The sequence below is a fragment of the Oncorhynchus tshawytscha genome, linkage group LG10 (assembly GCF_018296145.1).
Source record: "Oncorhynchus tshawytscha isolate Ot180627B linkage group LG10, Otsh_v2.0, whole genome shotgun sequence".
Classification (NCBI taxonomy): domain Eukaryota; kingdom Metazoa; phylum Chordata; class Actinopteri; order Salmoniformes; family Salmonidae; genus Oncorhynchus; species Oncorhynchus tshawytscha.
The window spans coordinates 65081509-65098737 of record NC_056438.1 but is presented as its reverse complement, the minus strand read 5'-3'; the positions used below and the strand labels follow the sequence as shown (position 1 = coordinate 65098737).

At 44.5% G+C, this 17229-nt stretch overlaps 1 protein-coding gene across 1 annotated transcript in view; it reads right to left on the bottom strand.

The window, feature by feature from the left end:
- Positions 1–16470, bottom strand: part of LOC112259621 (GREB1-like protein) — a 40943-nt gene extending 24473 nt beyond the window's left edge. Inside the window, exons 1-15 of the mRNA XM_042328848.1 lie at positions 16314–16470; positions 13940–14119; positions 13424–13600; positions 12834–13010; positions 11259–11381; positions 10596–10718; positions 9372–9500; positions 9014–9139; positions 8225–8362; positions 7958–8143; positions 3722–4021; positions 3032–3160; positions 821–955; positions 383–646; positions 34–214 (exon numbers count right to left, since the gene is read on the bottom strand). Coding sequence (XP_042184782.1) covers positions 34–214; positions 383–646; positions 821–955; positions 3032–3160; positions 3722–4021; positions 7958–8143; positions 8225–8362; positions 9014–9139; positions 9372–9500; positions 10596–10718; positions 11259–11381; positions 12834–13010; positions 13424–13600; positions 13940–14119; positions 16314–16470 — 2525 coding nt within the window. The remainder of the gene's footprint in view (positions 1–33; positions 215–382; positions 647–820; positions 956–3031; positions 3161–3721; positions 4022–7957; positions 8144–8224; positions 8363–9013; positions 9140–9371; positions 9501–10595; positions 10719–11258; positions 11382–12833; positions 13011–13423; positions 13601–13939; positions 14120–16313) is intronic.
- Between the last annotated feature and the right edge of the window lie 759 nt (positions 16471–17229).

Here is a 17229-nt window from a genome sequence, read left to right as displayed (position 1 = left end):
TTACTCAAATCTGTGTGTGTGTGTATGTGTTACCTGGTCAGGTCCACGTGGGAGTTGTCGTGGATGAGCACGAACAGGGTGTAGGGATTCTGTTTGACTTTCCGCATAAAGGCCTCCATATTGGCGTGGAAGTCTCCATCTAGACGAACCACGTACTGGTCTGACCTCTGGTGAGCTGAGGAAGCATCCTCTATACCCAGGTCCACTAGCACTCCTGTTAGAGACAGGCAGAAAGAGATTACTAAAAGTCCAAGGCAGATATACTGTAATCTTGAGATGAGTCTCTTGTAGACGACCACCTAAAGATGTGATTTTTCAATCCATTGTATTGCCAGTGCAGCCTTCAAATTCTAATTTGACCCTCTTCGCCCCTCATGAATACCTGATTGTTGGATGCGATGAGCGGTCTGGTTCACCAGGACGTGAGACGGAGGAACCAGAACCAGGAAGTCCACCTTGCAGAAGCGGCCCAGGTCCAGACTCTGGCTGCCTGAGTCTGCTATGGAACACACCAGGGAGAGCAGGCTCCTGGCTACACTCAGCTGGGGAGAGTGGATCTGAAACAACTCACTCAGCTGGGGAGAGTGGATCTGAAACAACTCACTCAGCTGGGGAGAGTGGATCTGAAACATGTCACTCAGCAGCTCTGTTGGAGGAGGGGGGGAAGAACCTGCAGGTCACAATACTGGAAACTTAGAGCTGAATATATACAGTAGATTACTTTGATATCTATCCATCCATATTCTGATGCAGAAGCTTCATAGTGAGTCTCCAGCAGGAAGAGGAGGAGAAGACGGACCAGACAGTAGCCATGCCTCACCTGACTCGGAGGGAGGTACCATGGTGGCTGCCTCCTGGGACGGGATGTGGTCGGTGACATCGCCCTGGAAGGGCTGGATGACCTGGCCCTTCCGTTGCCGCTGGATGTGTAGTAGCTGCTTGTCCAGGTTGTCCCCTGGAAACAACAACACAACAGGCCACCACCCGTCAGAGACAAAGACACTCACAGACACAGCAGCTACATAAGCAAAACCTCATCAAATATTGATGTGTCTGTCTGTGGCACAGTGTCCCGTTCCATTCCTGTGACTGCCAAATTGCCAGTTCAAGGTATTTCTGAACAAAGCAGTAGGGATGGGCCAGTGGGCATTAAGGAAGGTGAATATACATCATTGGGAAAAGATACAAAAACAGAATAATATGGGACCTAGATTGTGGTGTTGTTCTGTTTTCATATTGACACTAAAATAAACATTGTCCTTGAAACACAGTTCATGTTTGTTTGATTAATTGATTGATTCATTAAATGGACTACCTACATACTGTACAGTGGGGCGAAAAAGTATTTAGTCAGCCACCAATTGTGCAAGTTCTCCCACTTAAAAAGATGAGAGAGGCCTGTAATTGACATCATAGGTACACTTCAACTATGACAGACAAAATGAGAAAAAAAATCCAGAAAATCACATTGTAGGATTTTTAATGAATTTATTTGCAAATTATGGTGGAAAATAAGTATTTGGTCAATAACAAAAGTTTATCTCAATACTTTGTTATATACCCTTTGGTGGCAAAGACAGAGGTCAAACGTTTTCTGTAAGTCTTCACAAGGTTTTCACACACTGTTGCTGGTATTTTGTCCCATTCCTCCATGCAGATCTCCTCTAGAGCAGTGATGTTTTGGGGCTGTTGCTGGGCAACACGGACTTTCAACTCCCTCCAAAGATTTTCTATGGGGTTGAGATCTGGAGACTGGCTAGGCCACTCCAGGACCTTGAAATGCTTCTTACAAAGCCACTCCTTCGTTGCCCGGGCGGTGTGTTTGGGATCATTGTCATGCTGAAAGACCCAGCCAAGTTTTATCTTCAATGCCCTTGCTGGTGGAAGGACGATTTCACTCAAAATCTCACGATACATGGCCCCATTCCTTCTTTCCTTTACACGGATCAGTCGTCCTGGTCCCTTTGCAGAAAAACAGCCCCAAAGCATGATGTTTCCACCCCCATGCTTCACAGTAGGTATGGTGTTCTTTGGATGCAACTCAGCATTCTTTGTCCTCCAAACACGACGAGTTGAGTTTTTACCAAAAAGTTCTATTTTGGTTTCATCTGACCATATGACATTCTCCCAATCTTCTTCTGGATCATCCAAATGCTCTCTAGCAAACTTCAGATGGGCCTGGATATGTACTGGCTTAAGCAGGGGGACACGTCTGGCACTGCAGGATTTGAGTCCCTGGCGGCGTAGTGTGTTACTGATGGTAGGCTTTGTTACTTTGGTTCCAGCTCTCTGCAGGTCATTCACTAGGTCCCCCCGTGTGGTTCTGGGATTTTTGCTCACCATTCTTGAGATCATTTTGACCCCACGGGGTGAGATCTTGCGTGGAGCCCCAGATCGAGGCAGATTATCAGTAGTCTTGTATGTCTTCCATTTCCTAATAATGACTCCCACAGTTGATTTCTTCAAACCAAGCTGCTTACCTATTGCAGATTCAGTCTTCCCAGCCTGGTGCAGGTCTACAATTTTGTTTCTGGTGTCCTTTGACAGCTCTTTGGTCTTGGCCATAGTGGAGTTTAGAGTGTGACTGTTTGAGGTTGTGGACAGGTGTCCTTTATACTGATAACAAGTTCAAACAGGTGCCATTAATACAGGTAACGAGTGGAGGACAGAGGAGCCTCTTAAAGAAGAAGTTACAGGTCTGTGAGAGCCAGAAATCTTGCTTGTTTGTAGGTGACCAAATACTTATTTTCCACCATAATTTGCAAATAAATTCATAAAAAATCCTACAATGTGATTTTCTGATTTTTTTCTTCTAATTTTGTCTGTCATAGTTGAAGTGTACCTATGATGAAAATTACAGGCCTCTCTCATCTTTTTAAGTGGGAGAACTTGCACAATTGGTGGCTGACTAAATCTTTTTTTGCCCCACTGTAATTACTTTTCCTCCAACAAAACAATGAGAAAATAGAGTAGAAATGATCGTTGAGTTTTTTCCATTGATGTCCTGTCCCATGGCACTTACTATGCTCACCTAGTGATGTGGTTTTGAAGTTAGACTCCAGGACACTGACTTTTCCTGTTATGAGCTCGTAGCTGATCTCCTTCAGGAACTCATTGGTGGTGAGCATTCCCTCAGCTAGTGCTCTCGCCTGGTACTTCCCTGTAAGACACATGTAGACAAGTGTGAATGAGCCTGAGTGTCCTTTGCGCCGTAAGACTGTTTCAGCCCACAGAGCTAATGCCTAGGCAGCTCTGGGAGCTGACGCAAGACTTAGGGTCTCAGGCAAGGTTCACCTACTATAATTACTTCCTTTGGTACGCTATTAATCAGGGATCATAAACTAGATTCAGTTGCGGGCCAATTCTTTCTAGAGTGGATAGTCAAGGGGCCGGAACATAATTACAAATAATTTTAACAGATGTAATATTTAACTAAAACATAACTATTTCAAACCTTGTTACATTTATATACGATCACATATATCTCTTTATTATGGAAACAGATTTGCAAAATTAAAATCACTTGGAGCTGATTTGCTGGTGTCTTTTATGTCCAACAAATATATACAAAAATGTTATCTCAGAAAACTTGGGGGGGAGGGGTCAAATCACCCGTTGGCCAATTTTGGACCGTGGACCACCAGTTGGGGAACACTGCTATAACTATACAGACACAACACATCTAGGTATTGTAGTGTAAAGACAGTATGAGAACACTCACCCAGAACGAGCACACAGAACTCATTGCCGCTCATCTTGGAGGCAAAAACAATAACCACGTAGGTGGGCAGGCACTGTTGGTGGGGCGGCCCATTGCAGAGTGAGCGCAGGGACTCTGAGATGCCCTCCCCCAGGGAGTTTTGGGTGACTAGGACCTGAACCCTGCCCCCAGAGACGCTGGCCCCCAGGCGGGCTAGCCAGGGCAGCTGGGCCGGGGAGATGGAGAGACCTCCAGGACAAATCAACATGGCCTTCAGCACAATCTGCTCAAACAACTCCCTCAGAGGGATCTGCTCCGAACCTGGGGTGGGAGGAGGAGAGATGAGGAGAGGACAAGTGTAGAGAAGAGAAGTAAAGAGAACAGAAGATAAAAAATTAATATATCAGTTTCCCATGTCTACTTGCTATTTGTTTTGCAGGGGACGGTGTTCTTATGCAGTGCTTAATTTAAGCCCGATCCTCCGGTACCTCTCTGTTTTGGACTGTTTTGTTTCCGGAACCTATACCTCTCATGGCCTGAAAAATCATTTTCACTTTTAGCAATGTAAAAATTTGAAAAAAAGTTGCCTCTGTTAAATCCCCTGCCCCAATGTAATGTGAAAAAGTAGATATTCGAAGAGTTGATTCGGGTTGGGCCGGCTTATGGTTTGGGCAACATTACAACCTATGCTTGAGACAAACGCGTGGCCATGGCTGTGTGAGAAGAACGCCTGCATCTCTCACAGAACTAAAATGACATTCACTATGATCCCTCGCTCTGCTCTGATAGACATGAGCCTGCAACTCTCGTCTCTCCAGCACAAAGGGTTCTGGAGCTGCAGCACCCCTGGTGAATTGAAATAAATGAGCCAAAGTTATAGAATTACTGCTATCTGTTCAGAAATAAATGAAATAATTCAGAGTAGCCTACTACACCAAGAAAAGGCCTATAATTTTGACACAGAGAATCAATAACTTCTTTTAAAAAATGGCCTAGTTGTGGATTGTGTATATTCCAACAACAAGGCATAGCCTACAGATGGGAACACGCGGCAAATCTATGAATGAACAGCATGAAAAATAAAAAATAAACCTTTTTCCAATATAATCGCAGGAAAACACAGGTTGGAATGCAAATGGTTCCTGATGAAAAGAGAAGACTCTAATCTGTCTGCAGTAGGCTAACAAAATATTTCATTTTACAAAGTAAAATAACAGAGACATGCTTTCAAGTGAAACTGGACTATAATTTCCTCATATTGTAGCCACAAGTGTCTCCACACACCTAGGATATTGATGGATTCAAGACAAGGTCATTTTTATCACATTCTCAGTTTGTCAGTGTCAGAGTAGTCTGTCAATTTGTCAACTTGTGCAATATTAAAGATTCCAGTTATGTAAAATTATGCAGAATTGCATTATACTTAGACCACACTAGGTCAGCTGTATAAGGAAATAAGCAAACAGGAAACCACTCACCCAGAGGCGGCGCTCCTAGTGGCCGGAGACTTTAATGCAGAGAAACTTAAAACAGTTCTACCAAATTTTCATCAACATGTTAAATGTGCAACCAGAGGGAAAAAATACTAGATCATCTGTACTCCACACACAGAGACACATACAAAGCTCTCCCTCGCCCTCCATTTGGTAAATCGGACCACAACTCTATCCTTCTGATTCCTGCTTACAAACAAAAATTAAAGCTGGAAGCACCAGTGGTCAGATGAAGCAGATACTAAACTACAGGACTGTTTTGTTATCACAGACTGGAACATGTTCCGGGATTCTTCCGATGACATTGAGGAATACACCACATCAATCACTGGCTTTATCAATAAGTGCATTGAGGACGTCGTCCCCACAGTGACTGTATGTACATACCCCAACCAGAAGCCATGGATTACAGGCAACATTTGCACTGAGCTAAGGGGTAGAGCTGCCGCTTTCAAGGTGCGCGACTTTAAACCGGAAGCTTACAAGAAATCCTGCTATGCCCTGCGACCAACGATCTAACAGACAAAGAGTCAATACAGGGCTAAGATTGAATCATACTACACCGGCTCTGACGCTCATCTTATGTGGCAGGGCTTGCAAACTATTACAGACTACAAAGGGAAGCACAGCCGCGAGCTACTCTCTGTTCATCATATATGCATTGTCACTTTAACGATACCTACATGTACATACTACCTCAATAAGCCTGACTAACAGGTGTCTGTATATAGCCTTGCTACTCTTTTTTCAAATGTCTTTTTACTGTTGTTTTATTTCTTTACTTACCTACACACACAGACACACACACATACCTTTTTTCCCGCACCATTGGTTAGAGCCTGTAAGTAAGCATTTCACTGTAAGGTGAACACCTGTTGTATTCGGCGAACATGACAAATAAACTTTGATTTGATTTGATTTGAAATGCGTTTATAAAAGGCCTTTATAAAAGGCCACATTTCTTCCGGACCGTTGGCACTAAAAATGTTCCTCCATGTGTGCAACTTCTGCTCTATGCCTCTACGCAAATGCGATGATATGCACGCAATGCTTTATTAGCCCATAAAGGTGATTTTCTTTTCTCATGCGTTCCGGTCCCTCAGAGCTCCCTAGGTCTCCCCCCTCTCACCCTCACTTTTTGTTCCGGCACCTCCCGATTTACAAATTATGCACTGGTCTTATGTTTGTATCGTGTGAACAAGATGTTCATCTCAAGGTCATGCTTTTTGGAGCTGCCATTAAAGTGCATCAGTGAAGGTAAGTGGAGCAGTGGTAGGGATGGAGCACTTTGAGTTACAATGGGGGAGGGGGATCCGACTACCTCATCAATGTTACCCATAGAGGTACACTACATGACCAAAAGTATATGGACATCTGCTCGTCGAAAATTGAATTCCAAAATCATAGGCATTAAAATGGAGTTGGTCCCCCTGGCTCACAGTCAGTGTTCCAAAGTTGTTCAATGGGGTTGAGGTCATTCAGTGCAGGTCAGTCAAGTTCTTCCACGCCGATCTCGACAAACCATTTCTGTACAGACCTCGCTTTGTCCATGGGGGAATTGTCATGCTGAAACAGGAAAGGGCCTTCTCCAAACTGTTGCCACAAAGTTGTAATCACAGAATCATCCAGAATGTCATTGTATGCAGTAGCGTTAAGACTTCCCATCACTGGAACTAACAGGCCGCGCCCAAACCATGAAAAACATATCCCAGACCATTATTCCTCCTCCAGCAAACTTTACATTTGGCACTATGCTTTCGGGCAGGTAGCATTCTCCAGGCATACGCCAAATCCAGATTCATCTGTGGGACTGCCAGATGGTGAAGTGTGATTCATCACTCCACTGCTCCTGAGTCCAATGGCGTCGATCTTTACACCACTCCAGCCGACACATGGTGATCTCCGGGTTTTGTGCGGCTGCCATGGAAACCCATTTGATGAAGCTCCTGATGAACAGTTGTTGTGCTGACGTTTCTGCCAGAGGCACTTTGGAACTCAGTAGTGAGTGTTACAACCGAGGACAGACGATTTTTACGCACTACGAAGTGGCTTACCACTTCGTGGCTGAGCCATTGTTGCTCCTAGACATTTCCACTTCACAATAACAGCACTTACAGTTGACTGGGGCAGCTCTAGCAGGGTAGAAATTTGATGAACTGACTTGTTGAAAGGTGGCATCCTATAACGGTGCCACGTTGAAAGTCACTGAACTCTTCAGTAAGGCCATTCTACTGCCAATGTTCCTCTATGGAGATTGCATGGCTGTGTGTTTGATGTTATACACCTGTCTGTAACGGGTGTGGCTGAAATAGCCAAATCCACTCATTTGAAGGGGTGCCCATATACCTTTGTATATAAAGTTAGAAGACGGAACATTGTATTGTCCCATTATTGCGTTTGTGAGTGCATGGGCGGTGCCATTGAGACCATTACCATTTTGAATATTTGCTCATGAGTATAATTAATTAGCTGATCTCTCCTGATGACCTGAATGGAATTATGTGATCCTTCCTTAACTAATAGGAAGACCCACCCAGTTGATATCTTCAAAACGTTGAAAATCTTCAATGGTGCTGCCCATGCTAAGCCTGTCTTTTGGGCACTAGAGTCCTCTGTCATTCTCTATTGTGTTACCAAACTTAAAACAACCAGGCCTTGGCTGAGCTTAGCCTGTGTGATTCAAAATGTTATATAAGTCTTCCATATCGAACAGGGTGTATGCATGCATGTAAGTGCAAGTGTATGAGTGTTTTGAGACCTTTACCTAGCCTTGCAAGGTACTGCAGGGTGAGGAGTATTATGGTTTCCACACTGAGCAGTTGGCTACTGTTCAGTCCAAGACTGGACAGGGTCTTCTCAGTCAGCTGGTTGCCTTTATAGCAGCTCACTAGCAGGGGGCTCACCACAATGTCCCCCACGTTCCCGTAGAAGTATGGTAACGTACCATGCCCTGCCAAACCAAACATCAGAGTTAATTCAATTCACTTAAATTCAATTAAATTGCAGTCAGTCAAAGAATGGTGGTTTGTACCGATGAGGATGACGGGACGGACTCCAGAGGTGTTGAGCAGGTTGTTGGGGACGATGACAGTCTCTCCGGCAGTGACAGGTTTGGGCTGAAGGACCCCTGCTACAGGCGGCTGAGGAGTAGGCATAGCCAGTACAGAGCCTGATGAAGAAGACAGAGAGCTACATGTCAATACTGGGATTAGAATACAGCTAGACTTCAGCTCAGCACCAACTCTCCTCCTTCAGAGATACCCTCCAGCAGACTTTCACTGAAAACCTTATCTAGCATAGCTAATTCTACTGAACTACTCACCAGGACCATGACGAGGCCAACCCACTCCAGGAGGAGAGTTGGCCTCGTCTACTGTAGATTTTTCAGATTGTTTCCATTATTTGAAGATAACCATGTCCAATGTTTGTAGGTGGGGTGGTCATACACATGGCTCTATGCAGCCCTTTATCCTCTGGAAATATACAGAATAAAACCAGGGAATATACTGTATGTCTCCTTTAAGTCATAGTGTCCTGGCTCTCCTAGCTTCGCAGACCTCTCAGTTTTAGCGATTCTCTGTTCATACTGTATCTGCACTAACCCGTCTGACCCGATCTCCATGGAGATGCTGAATTAATCACACTGACAACAGAGCATGTCTCAGAACTTGTGTCCTTCCTTCTCCCGAAAAGGGAGGTCAATGTACTAGTCAACATCACGCACGCATGCACACAGAGACAGAGACAGAGAGAGAGAGGCTAAATTAATCTGTCCCTATGTAAATAAACAATAAAAATGATCAAAAACTCTGTGCCAGACCTGGGGAGTAGACGATGGGTTGGATGGTGGGCACAGGGACGGCTGTAGGGGGGACTGGGACCAGGGGTTTGGGGTGCCAACCGCGGTGGCGCTTCTTGGGCGGGCCAAGGGTCATGGCAGACGAAACTGGACAGAAAACAACACAAGAGGAACATATGAATAAACTGCAGAATACCTACAATCCTGGTCGCCAGAACATTCACTGGGCTTCTACAATAGCAATCTATGAGTAAATGTACTATTTCAGACCATAGAATCTAAAACGAGGAGCTAGGGCGGTTGAGTTACCCTTATTTGGGTTTAAAACAGCAACACAGACAAGCGTCACAAAGGTTTGGGAGGAGAACATGGTGCTCACCAGGGCTGTCTCCTGGGTCCGAGGTTCTGTACCCCTGGCCTTGGGTTCCCAGAGACACCTGGGAAAGGCTTAGTAAGGGGGGACGGCCCTCTGCACCCAGTCCGCTAGCCGGACTGTTCACTATCAGAACTGTGGGCACAGACAGACAGACAGACAGACAGACAGACAGACAGACAGACAGACAGGCACAGACAGACAGACAGACAGACAGACAGACAGACAGACAGACAGACAGACAGACAGACAGACAGACAGACAGACAGACAGACAGACAGACAGACAGACAGACAGACAGACAGACAGACAGACAGACAGACAGACAGACAGACAGACAGACAGACAGACAGACAGACAGACAGACAGACAGACAGACAGACAGACCATACATTGTTATGATGCATTCCACCACAGTTCATTTTCAGATGATTCGATGCTAAATCATTTACTTTCGTAAGACAATTTTTTGAGAGATGCCATACGTGAAATGCACATTTATCTTCCTCTGTTATAGGAAACAAATAGTAAAAAAATACAAGAAATACATGTGTTTGATAATCACAAAAGAAAACCAATCATCCTGACATATCTCCCTAATACAGAGACTGAGCAATATACTTTATAAGAAGGATTTATGCCCGCCTAACACTGAGCTATTGGTTTCTTCTTGCCAATGATGGGGCACTTACCAATCTCAGATTCACTGTGTGTGCATATACACAAACACATTGATCAGTACAGTATGTGTAGCCCAGGCCTGTCAATCTCGCAACCTTGTAAACGAGCTAATGGATAGCCGGCCCTTAAAAAGTCATTACAGGGATTTTCTGCTCATTATTGATGATGGCCTGTGTGCGTACGGCATCACTTCTGCTATGTGCCCTGGTCTGAGTAGTAGAATGAGCTGTTGCCTACAAACATGTTGGTTTACATGGCCAAGCATAGGCCAGATGGATCTGTGGAGTGTAGATTCTTCTACTGACTGGAGAGACACACACACACACAAGGAATGTTCTGAAATACCCCGACTAAAGCCTATTACACATGAGGCAGTCTGCATAATATCACTGGATATTATTGCTGTATGATGTACCATGGTGTAAAACACTTTGAAGCTGACGTTGTGGGAGAAAGATGACTATGCGATGGAGATGTGATCACACATAGATTAACACAATGTCATCCAGAAACAGTGGTGGTAGAACAAGAGTAGAAGAAGAGTTGAACCTATTGGTAGAGTCTCTGTCCCAGGGGTAGAGGCCAAAGGCTTGAGGAAGCTGCACTCTCGGGCCAGGTCCTGGGCTGAGAGGAACACAGAGGATGCAGAGGGAATTCTGGTAGATGGGGAGTCTGGAGGGTAATAAGAACACCGTGTGGGTGTTAGAATGGGTCCTGTCAAGTGACATTAACCAAAATGTCTCCAAACAACACTAACAAATCAACAATAATGACTCAATCCAGTTTTTCCATTACAACAAGTAGACCATAACTGTCCCCTTTAACCAAACAATGCCTTGTAAACAAACACAGACACTATTCACTCCAGCCAGATCTTGGTCAGAGGGAGGGAGGGATGGGAGAAGAGGGTAGGGAGGGGAGAGGAGAGGAGAGGGGGTGTTGTGTCACACCTCTACCATTCCCTGACAGAGGAGCAGGATGTAGCTCAGTAGGAGGCTAAAGTCAATAGAGCATATGAGCACAGCTGTCTAACATCAGGTTAGATCTTACACTGACTGAACACTAACTACCCTACAAACTGACCAGGCTCCACTGCCATGAGTGAAGGGTAACAGGAGGGTGTGTGTCCTACCTGACATGTAGAATGGTAAGAGTAGGGTATGTGTCCTACCTGATAGGGAGAAGGGTAAGAGGAGGGTGTTTGTGTCCTACCTGACAGGGAGGGGGAACAGCTGTGTCTGTTGGTGCCTCCATTCTCCTTGATGCTCAGGGAGGATGAGGAGTTGGGTTTGGAGGTGGATGCACTGCTAATGGAGAACTGACGTGTCTTACAGTCTGGGGAAAAGGAGGGGAGAAATAAATACAATTTTTAAAATAGACCTGGAACCATTCAATCAGTGAATCAATAAATAATACAATAATGCCTCACAAGTCCTCAACTGGCAGCTTCATTAAATAGTACCTGCAAAACACCAGTCTCAACGTCAACAGAGGAGGCGACTCCGGGATGCTGGCCTTCTAGGCAGAGTTGCAAAGAAAAAGACATCTCAGACTGGCCAAAAAAGAAAAGATTAAGATGGCCAAAAGAAGACACTGGGCAGAGGAACTCTGCCTAGAAGGCCAGCATCCCGGAGTCGACTCTTCACTGTTGACATTGAGACTGGTGTTTGCGGGTACTATTTAATGAAGCTGCCAGTTGATGACTTGTGAGGCATCGGTTTCTCAAACTAGACAATCTAATGTACTTGTCCTCTTTCTCTGTTGTGCACCGGGGCCTCCCATTCCTCTTTCTATTCTGGTTAGGGCTAGTTTGTGCTGTTCTGTGAAGGGAGTAGTATACAGCACTGTACGAGATCTTCAGTTTCTTGGCAATTTCTCACATGGAATAGCCTTAATTTCTCAGAACAAAAATAGACTGATGAGTTTCAGAAGAAAGTTATTTGTTTCTGGCCATTTCGAGCCTGTAATCGAACCCACAAATGCTGATGTTCCAGATACACAACTAGTCTAAAGAAGGCCAGTTTTATTGCTTCTTTAATCAGAACAACAGTTTTCAGCTGTGCTAACATAATTGCAAAAGGGTTTTCTAATGATCAAATAGCCTTTTAAAATGATAAACTTGGATTAGCTAACACAATGTGCCATTGGAACACAGGAGTGAGGGTTGCTGAGGATGGGCCTGTGTACGCCTATGTAGATATTCCATTAAAAATCAGCCGTTTCCAGCTACAATAGTCATTTACAACATTAACAATGTCTACACTGTATTTCTGATCAATTTGATGTTATTTTAATTGACAAAAAAACGTGGAAATGTGTAAGTAAACCCAAACTTTTGAACAGTAGTGCATATATTGATGGGTCATAAAAAGATTACAGCCCCAGACCAATACCACATTTTAGTTATTACAAATTCAATTTAGCTCAACTACAAACATTAGGCTACTATGCATTTATAATGCATTTACTAAATGACATGTAGCATGAAACATGATGTAATGTTGTATAACCACAGTGTTACTACACAGGTATAACAGCAATTCAATGTAAAGTGTTCCAGAAAGTGTCTGAAATATGCAGATAGAGTCGGAGAGACATCTCAGGTTATATGGTGGTATTATACATTTTGTATTGTAGATATGTAGTGGTGTAATAATGGTACACAATGTACTGTTTAATCTTTTGTTTTATGTGTAATACCAGTGCCTGTTTAGACCCCAGGAAGAGAACCTGCTGCCTTGGCAACAGCTAATGGGGATCCCTAATAAATACAAATACAAATCTCACCTTTCCAGCAGATGAGGGGTCCTTTGCACAGAGCATCCTGACAGTTCTTCACCAAGTAGTATTTTAAGTGCTTCTGCTTCTTGGGCTGCGTGGCCAGCTTCAGGTTGATGTGGTTGGAGAACTCAGTAAAGTACCGGAACCCCTTCTCTCCACAGCCAACACAGTTCCCTGAAAACCCTGCACACACCAAACACAGAGAGAGAGAACATGAGTTGGGAACTGTAGTTATTTACAGAATAAGTATGCATTATTTCAGGTTATATGGATACATTATTGTCTTATGTCAATATTGCTTACCAAAACATTTTCAAAACAGCCCAAACTAAGCCATTCAATTAACTTACTTATTATTGCATTATGACAGCAAAGCACAGGTTAATCAACTGCTGAATGCAACAGAAATCAAAAGTTGTAGCAAGCCTCATTATGGATGGTGGGAAAAAAATATCACTTCAGATGACTCCAAGCTGAGTGGGTAAAATAGTACATTCATTTCAGAGGCCTAAAGTACATTGCATTTCCTGTAACTCTGACCTAGGCTGTGGACGACCTTCGTATTGTATCAAGTCAAAGAGGCGTGGCAGACTGACCTAAAAGTGCATTTCTCCCGTTCTCATCAGGCAGAAAGCGTCGATCCACAGCACACACCAGGATGTGCTCTGGGATGCTGGGGGACTTGGCACCGACTAACTCAAAGCCAGCTGGGACTTGGATTGGCTCTGTCAACATGGAGACCAGACGGAGGTCCCTACCGGCCTGACAGAAACCTGAGGAGAAGAGAGAGAACACCAGTCAACTCAGGAGTAAGCATCCACAACAATAAGACCCCCCCATTATTTAGGCAGGCCAGGGTTGAGTCCCGTTGAGACCAAAGACTCTTTTACAAGAAGTCCTGCATGACAAGGGCTCCCTGCATGTAATCTACATGTCTACATTACAGTGGAACATACTAAGGTGAATATTGCTGCAAACGTGGTGTTCCTAGGGAGAGAATGAAGAAGATGTGTTCTTCAGATATGCTTTTTAGCAGGGATTTGAATCCGAGGGCTTCGCAACTTCTGAGAAAGTCCCAGGGCGAAAGGAGTTTGAGATGGTTTGACGCTTACCGTCCATGGTGCAGCAGCTGTTGGGCGAGGGGCCTTGTAAGTTGGGCGGTGGGGGGCTGCTGGTGTCAGAGTTGCCGTCCACCTTCATCTCCTCCAGACCATTAGAGGCCTGGCCGTTCAGCTGATCCTGACGCGGAGGCTTTCCGCACGGCAGGTACAGGTCCACCTTGGGCTTTATATCTGTACCCATAACACAATGAACCCTTAAGACATAATGTCCCCATAACACAATGACCCTGTAAGACATAATGTCCCCATAACACAATGACCCCTTAAGACATAATGTCCCCATAACACACAATGACCCCTTAAGACATAACGTCCCCATAACACAATGACCCTGTAAGACATAATGTCCCCATAACACACAATGACCCCTTAAGACATAACGTCCCCATAACACAATGACCCTGTAAGACATAATGTCCCCATAACACACAATGACCCCTTAAGACATAACGTCCCCATAACACAATGACCCCGTAAGACATAATGTCCCCATAACACACAATGACCCCTTAAGACATAATGACCCTGTAAGAAACCAGGACTCTGTAAAACATAATTTCCACCTATGACAATGTCGCCATAATACACCACATCACACAACACATGAAATTATCTTGGAGTGAAGATGCCATACAAAAGCAAGGAGCTGGAGATTGGACACTCTGCAAGGTATTTTTCAAGAGAAGGACCAACCCATAACACATTACACAGCCACATTCAAGTCTACCTTTCTTCAAGAGAACTACACTGAACAAAAATATAAACGCAACATGCAACAATTTCAAAGATTTTACCGAGTTACAGTTCATATAAGGAAATCAATCAGTTGAAATAATTTCATTAGCCCTAATCTATGGATTCACATGACTGGGAATACAGATATGCATCTTTTGGTTTCAGATACCTTAAAAACAAAGGAGGTGTGGTCAGAAAACCAGTCAGTCTCTGGTGTAACCACCATTTGCCTCGTGACACATCTTCACATAGAGTTGATCAAGCTGTTGGTTTTGGCCTGTGGAATGTTGTCCCCCTCCTCTTCAATAGCTATGCGAAGTTGCTGGATATTGGCAGGAACTGGAATACGCTGTCATACACCTCGATGCAGAGCATTCCAAACATGCTCAATGGGTGACATGTTTGGTGAGTATGCAGGCAATGGAAGACCTGGGACATTTTCAGGTTCCAGGAATCGTGTACAGATTCTTGCGACATGGGGCCATGCAATATCATGCTGAAACGTGGTGATGGCGGATGAATGACAATATGCCTCAGGTTCTCTTCATGGAAATTGCCATCGATAAAATGCAATTGTGTTCATTGTCCATAGCTTATGCCTGCCCATAATAACCCTACCACCATGTACACAACACTGACATACACGCTGTCTGTCATCTGCTCGGTACAGTTGAAAACAGGATTCATCCGTAAAGCGCACACTTCTCCAGCGTGCCAGTGTCCATCGAAGGTGAGCATTTGCCCACTGAAGTCGGTTACGATGCCGAACTGCAGCCAGGTCAAGACCCTGGTGAGGATAACAAGCACGCAGATTAGCTTCCCTAAGCCGGTTTCTGACAGTTTGTGTGGAAATTCTTCAGTTGTGCAAACCCACAGTTTCATCAGCTTTCCAGGTGGCTGGTCTCAGACGATGCTGCAGGTGAAGAAGCCGGATGTGGAGGTCCTGGGCTGGCGTTGTTACACGTGGTCTGCAGTTGTGAGGTTGGTTGGACATACTGCCAAATTTTCTAAAACAACGTTAGAGGTGGTAGAGAAATAAACATGAATTTCTCAGGCAACAGCTCTGTTGGATATCCCTGCAGTCAAAACTGCACATTTTAGATTGACATTTTATTGTTCCCAGCACAATGTGCACTTGTGAAATTATCAGGTGGATGGATTATCTTGGCAAGGAATAAATGCTCTTTAACAGCGATGTAAACGAATTTATCCAAAACATTTGAGAGAAATAAGATTTTTGTGCATATGGAACATTTCTGGAATCTTTAATTTCAGCTCATGAAACATTGGACCAACACCACATATTGCATTTATATTTTTGTTAAGTATAAATTACTGAGATGACATGGACTTGCTGTATGGGTATAATAGAGTGACTCATTCTCAAGTGCCATTCAGCTGGTCAACATCAGCATAATTAAACATGATCAGAGATGGCAGTATCAGTTTCAATGTGTTTCTGTTAACTATGATCCACTAAATGAAAGAGGCAGCTAGCTATAGCTAGTGTTTTGTTCTGTTTCTATATATAACGATCTAGATGAGGACAGACAGACAGACAGACAGAGACAGGCAGACAGGCAGACAGGCAGACAGGCAGACAGGGAGACAGGTAGACAGGGAGACATACCCTCCATGTTGCCAGGATAATGGACAGGCTCCAGGTATAGCTGAGTGAAGACGGGCTGTGGGTCTCCACTGCTGGAGCATAGGGAGGCCTTGATAGAGTTGTGGAGGGCCTCTTCGAAGCGAGCAGACTTCGGCTGCCCTGCATATGAATTCCCCATTATCTGGAATGAGAAGAAGGGTATAACATGAACAAAGGCACAGCTATCCACTCCAGGCTCAGCTCCATCCACGTCAATAAGTAAGATAGTGGAATCAGAGGAGGCTGGTGGGAGGAGCTATAAGAGGACGGCTAATTGCTGGAATGGAATAAATGGAACGGTATCAAACACATCAAACATATGGAAACTATGTTTGACTCCGTTCCATTAATTACATTCCAGCCATTACAATAAGCCCATCTTCCTATAGCTCCTCCCACCAGCCTCCACGGGTAAATATCCAATCTACATAGGATACTTGTCCATACAGATGCTAGGATGAACTTAGATGCATCTTCCTGTGTGAGACTAAGCATGCACACACACAATCTCACACTCGTTCCCTTTTTTCCCCTCTTGTTTTTATCTCTTTTTCAATATGAAAAAAAAAGTCCTGTCTTTTCTGTCTTTGTCTCTTTCTCTTTCCCTCTGTTTCGATCTCTCCTTCTGTCACTATTTTTCTCTCCCTCTGTCTGTCTCTCTGCCTGCCCTGGCCCTGTCCCCTCCCCCCCTCCCCTGGTCCACTCATCCGATATCTGCCGAGGCCAGCTGTGTGGGCCTGGGGTTGGGCAGCAGGTAGCAGCTAGACAGACAGGGAGGCACACGTGGCCTGTTGGCCCTGATAGAGTGTAAGGAGAGAGGGGGTAAGCTTAGTGAAAAGCCCTTGTTCAAATAAAACAGGGACCACTGCAGGGCCAGGGGTCTCAAGCAAGGAAAATT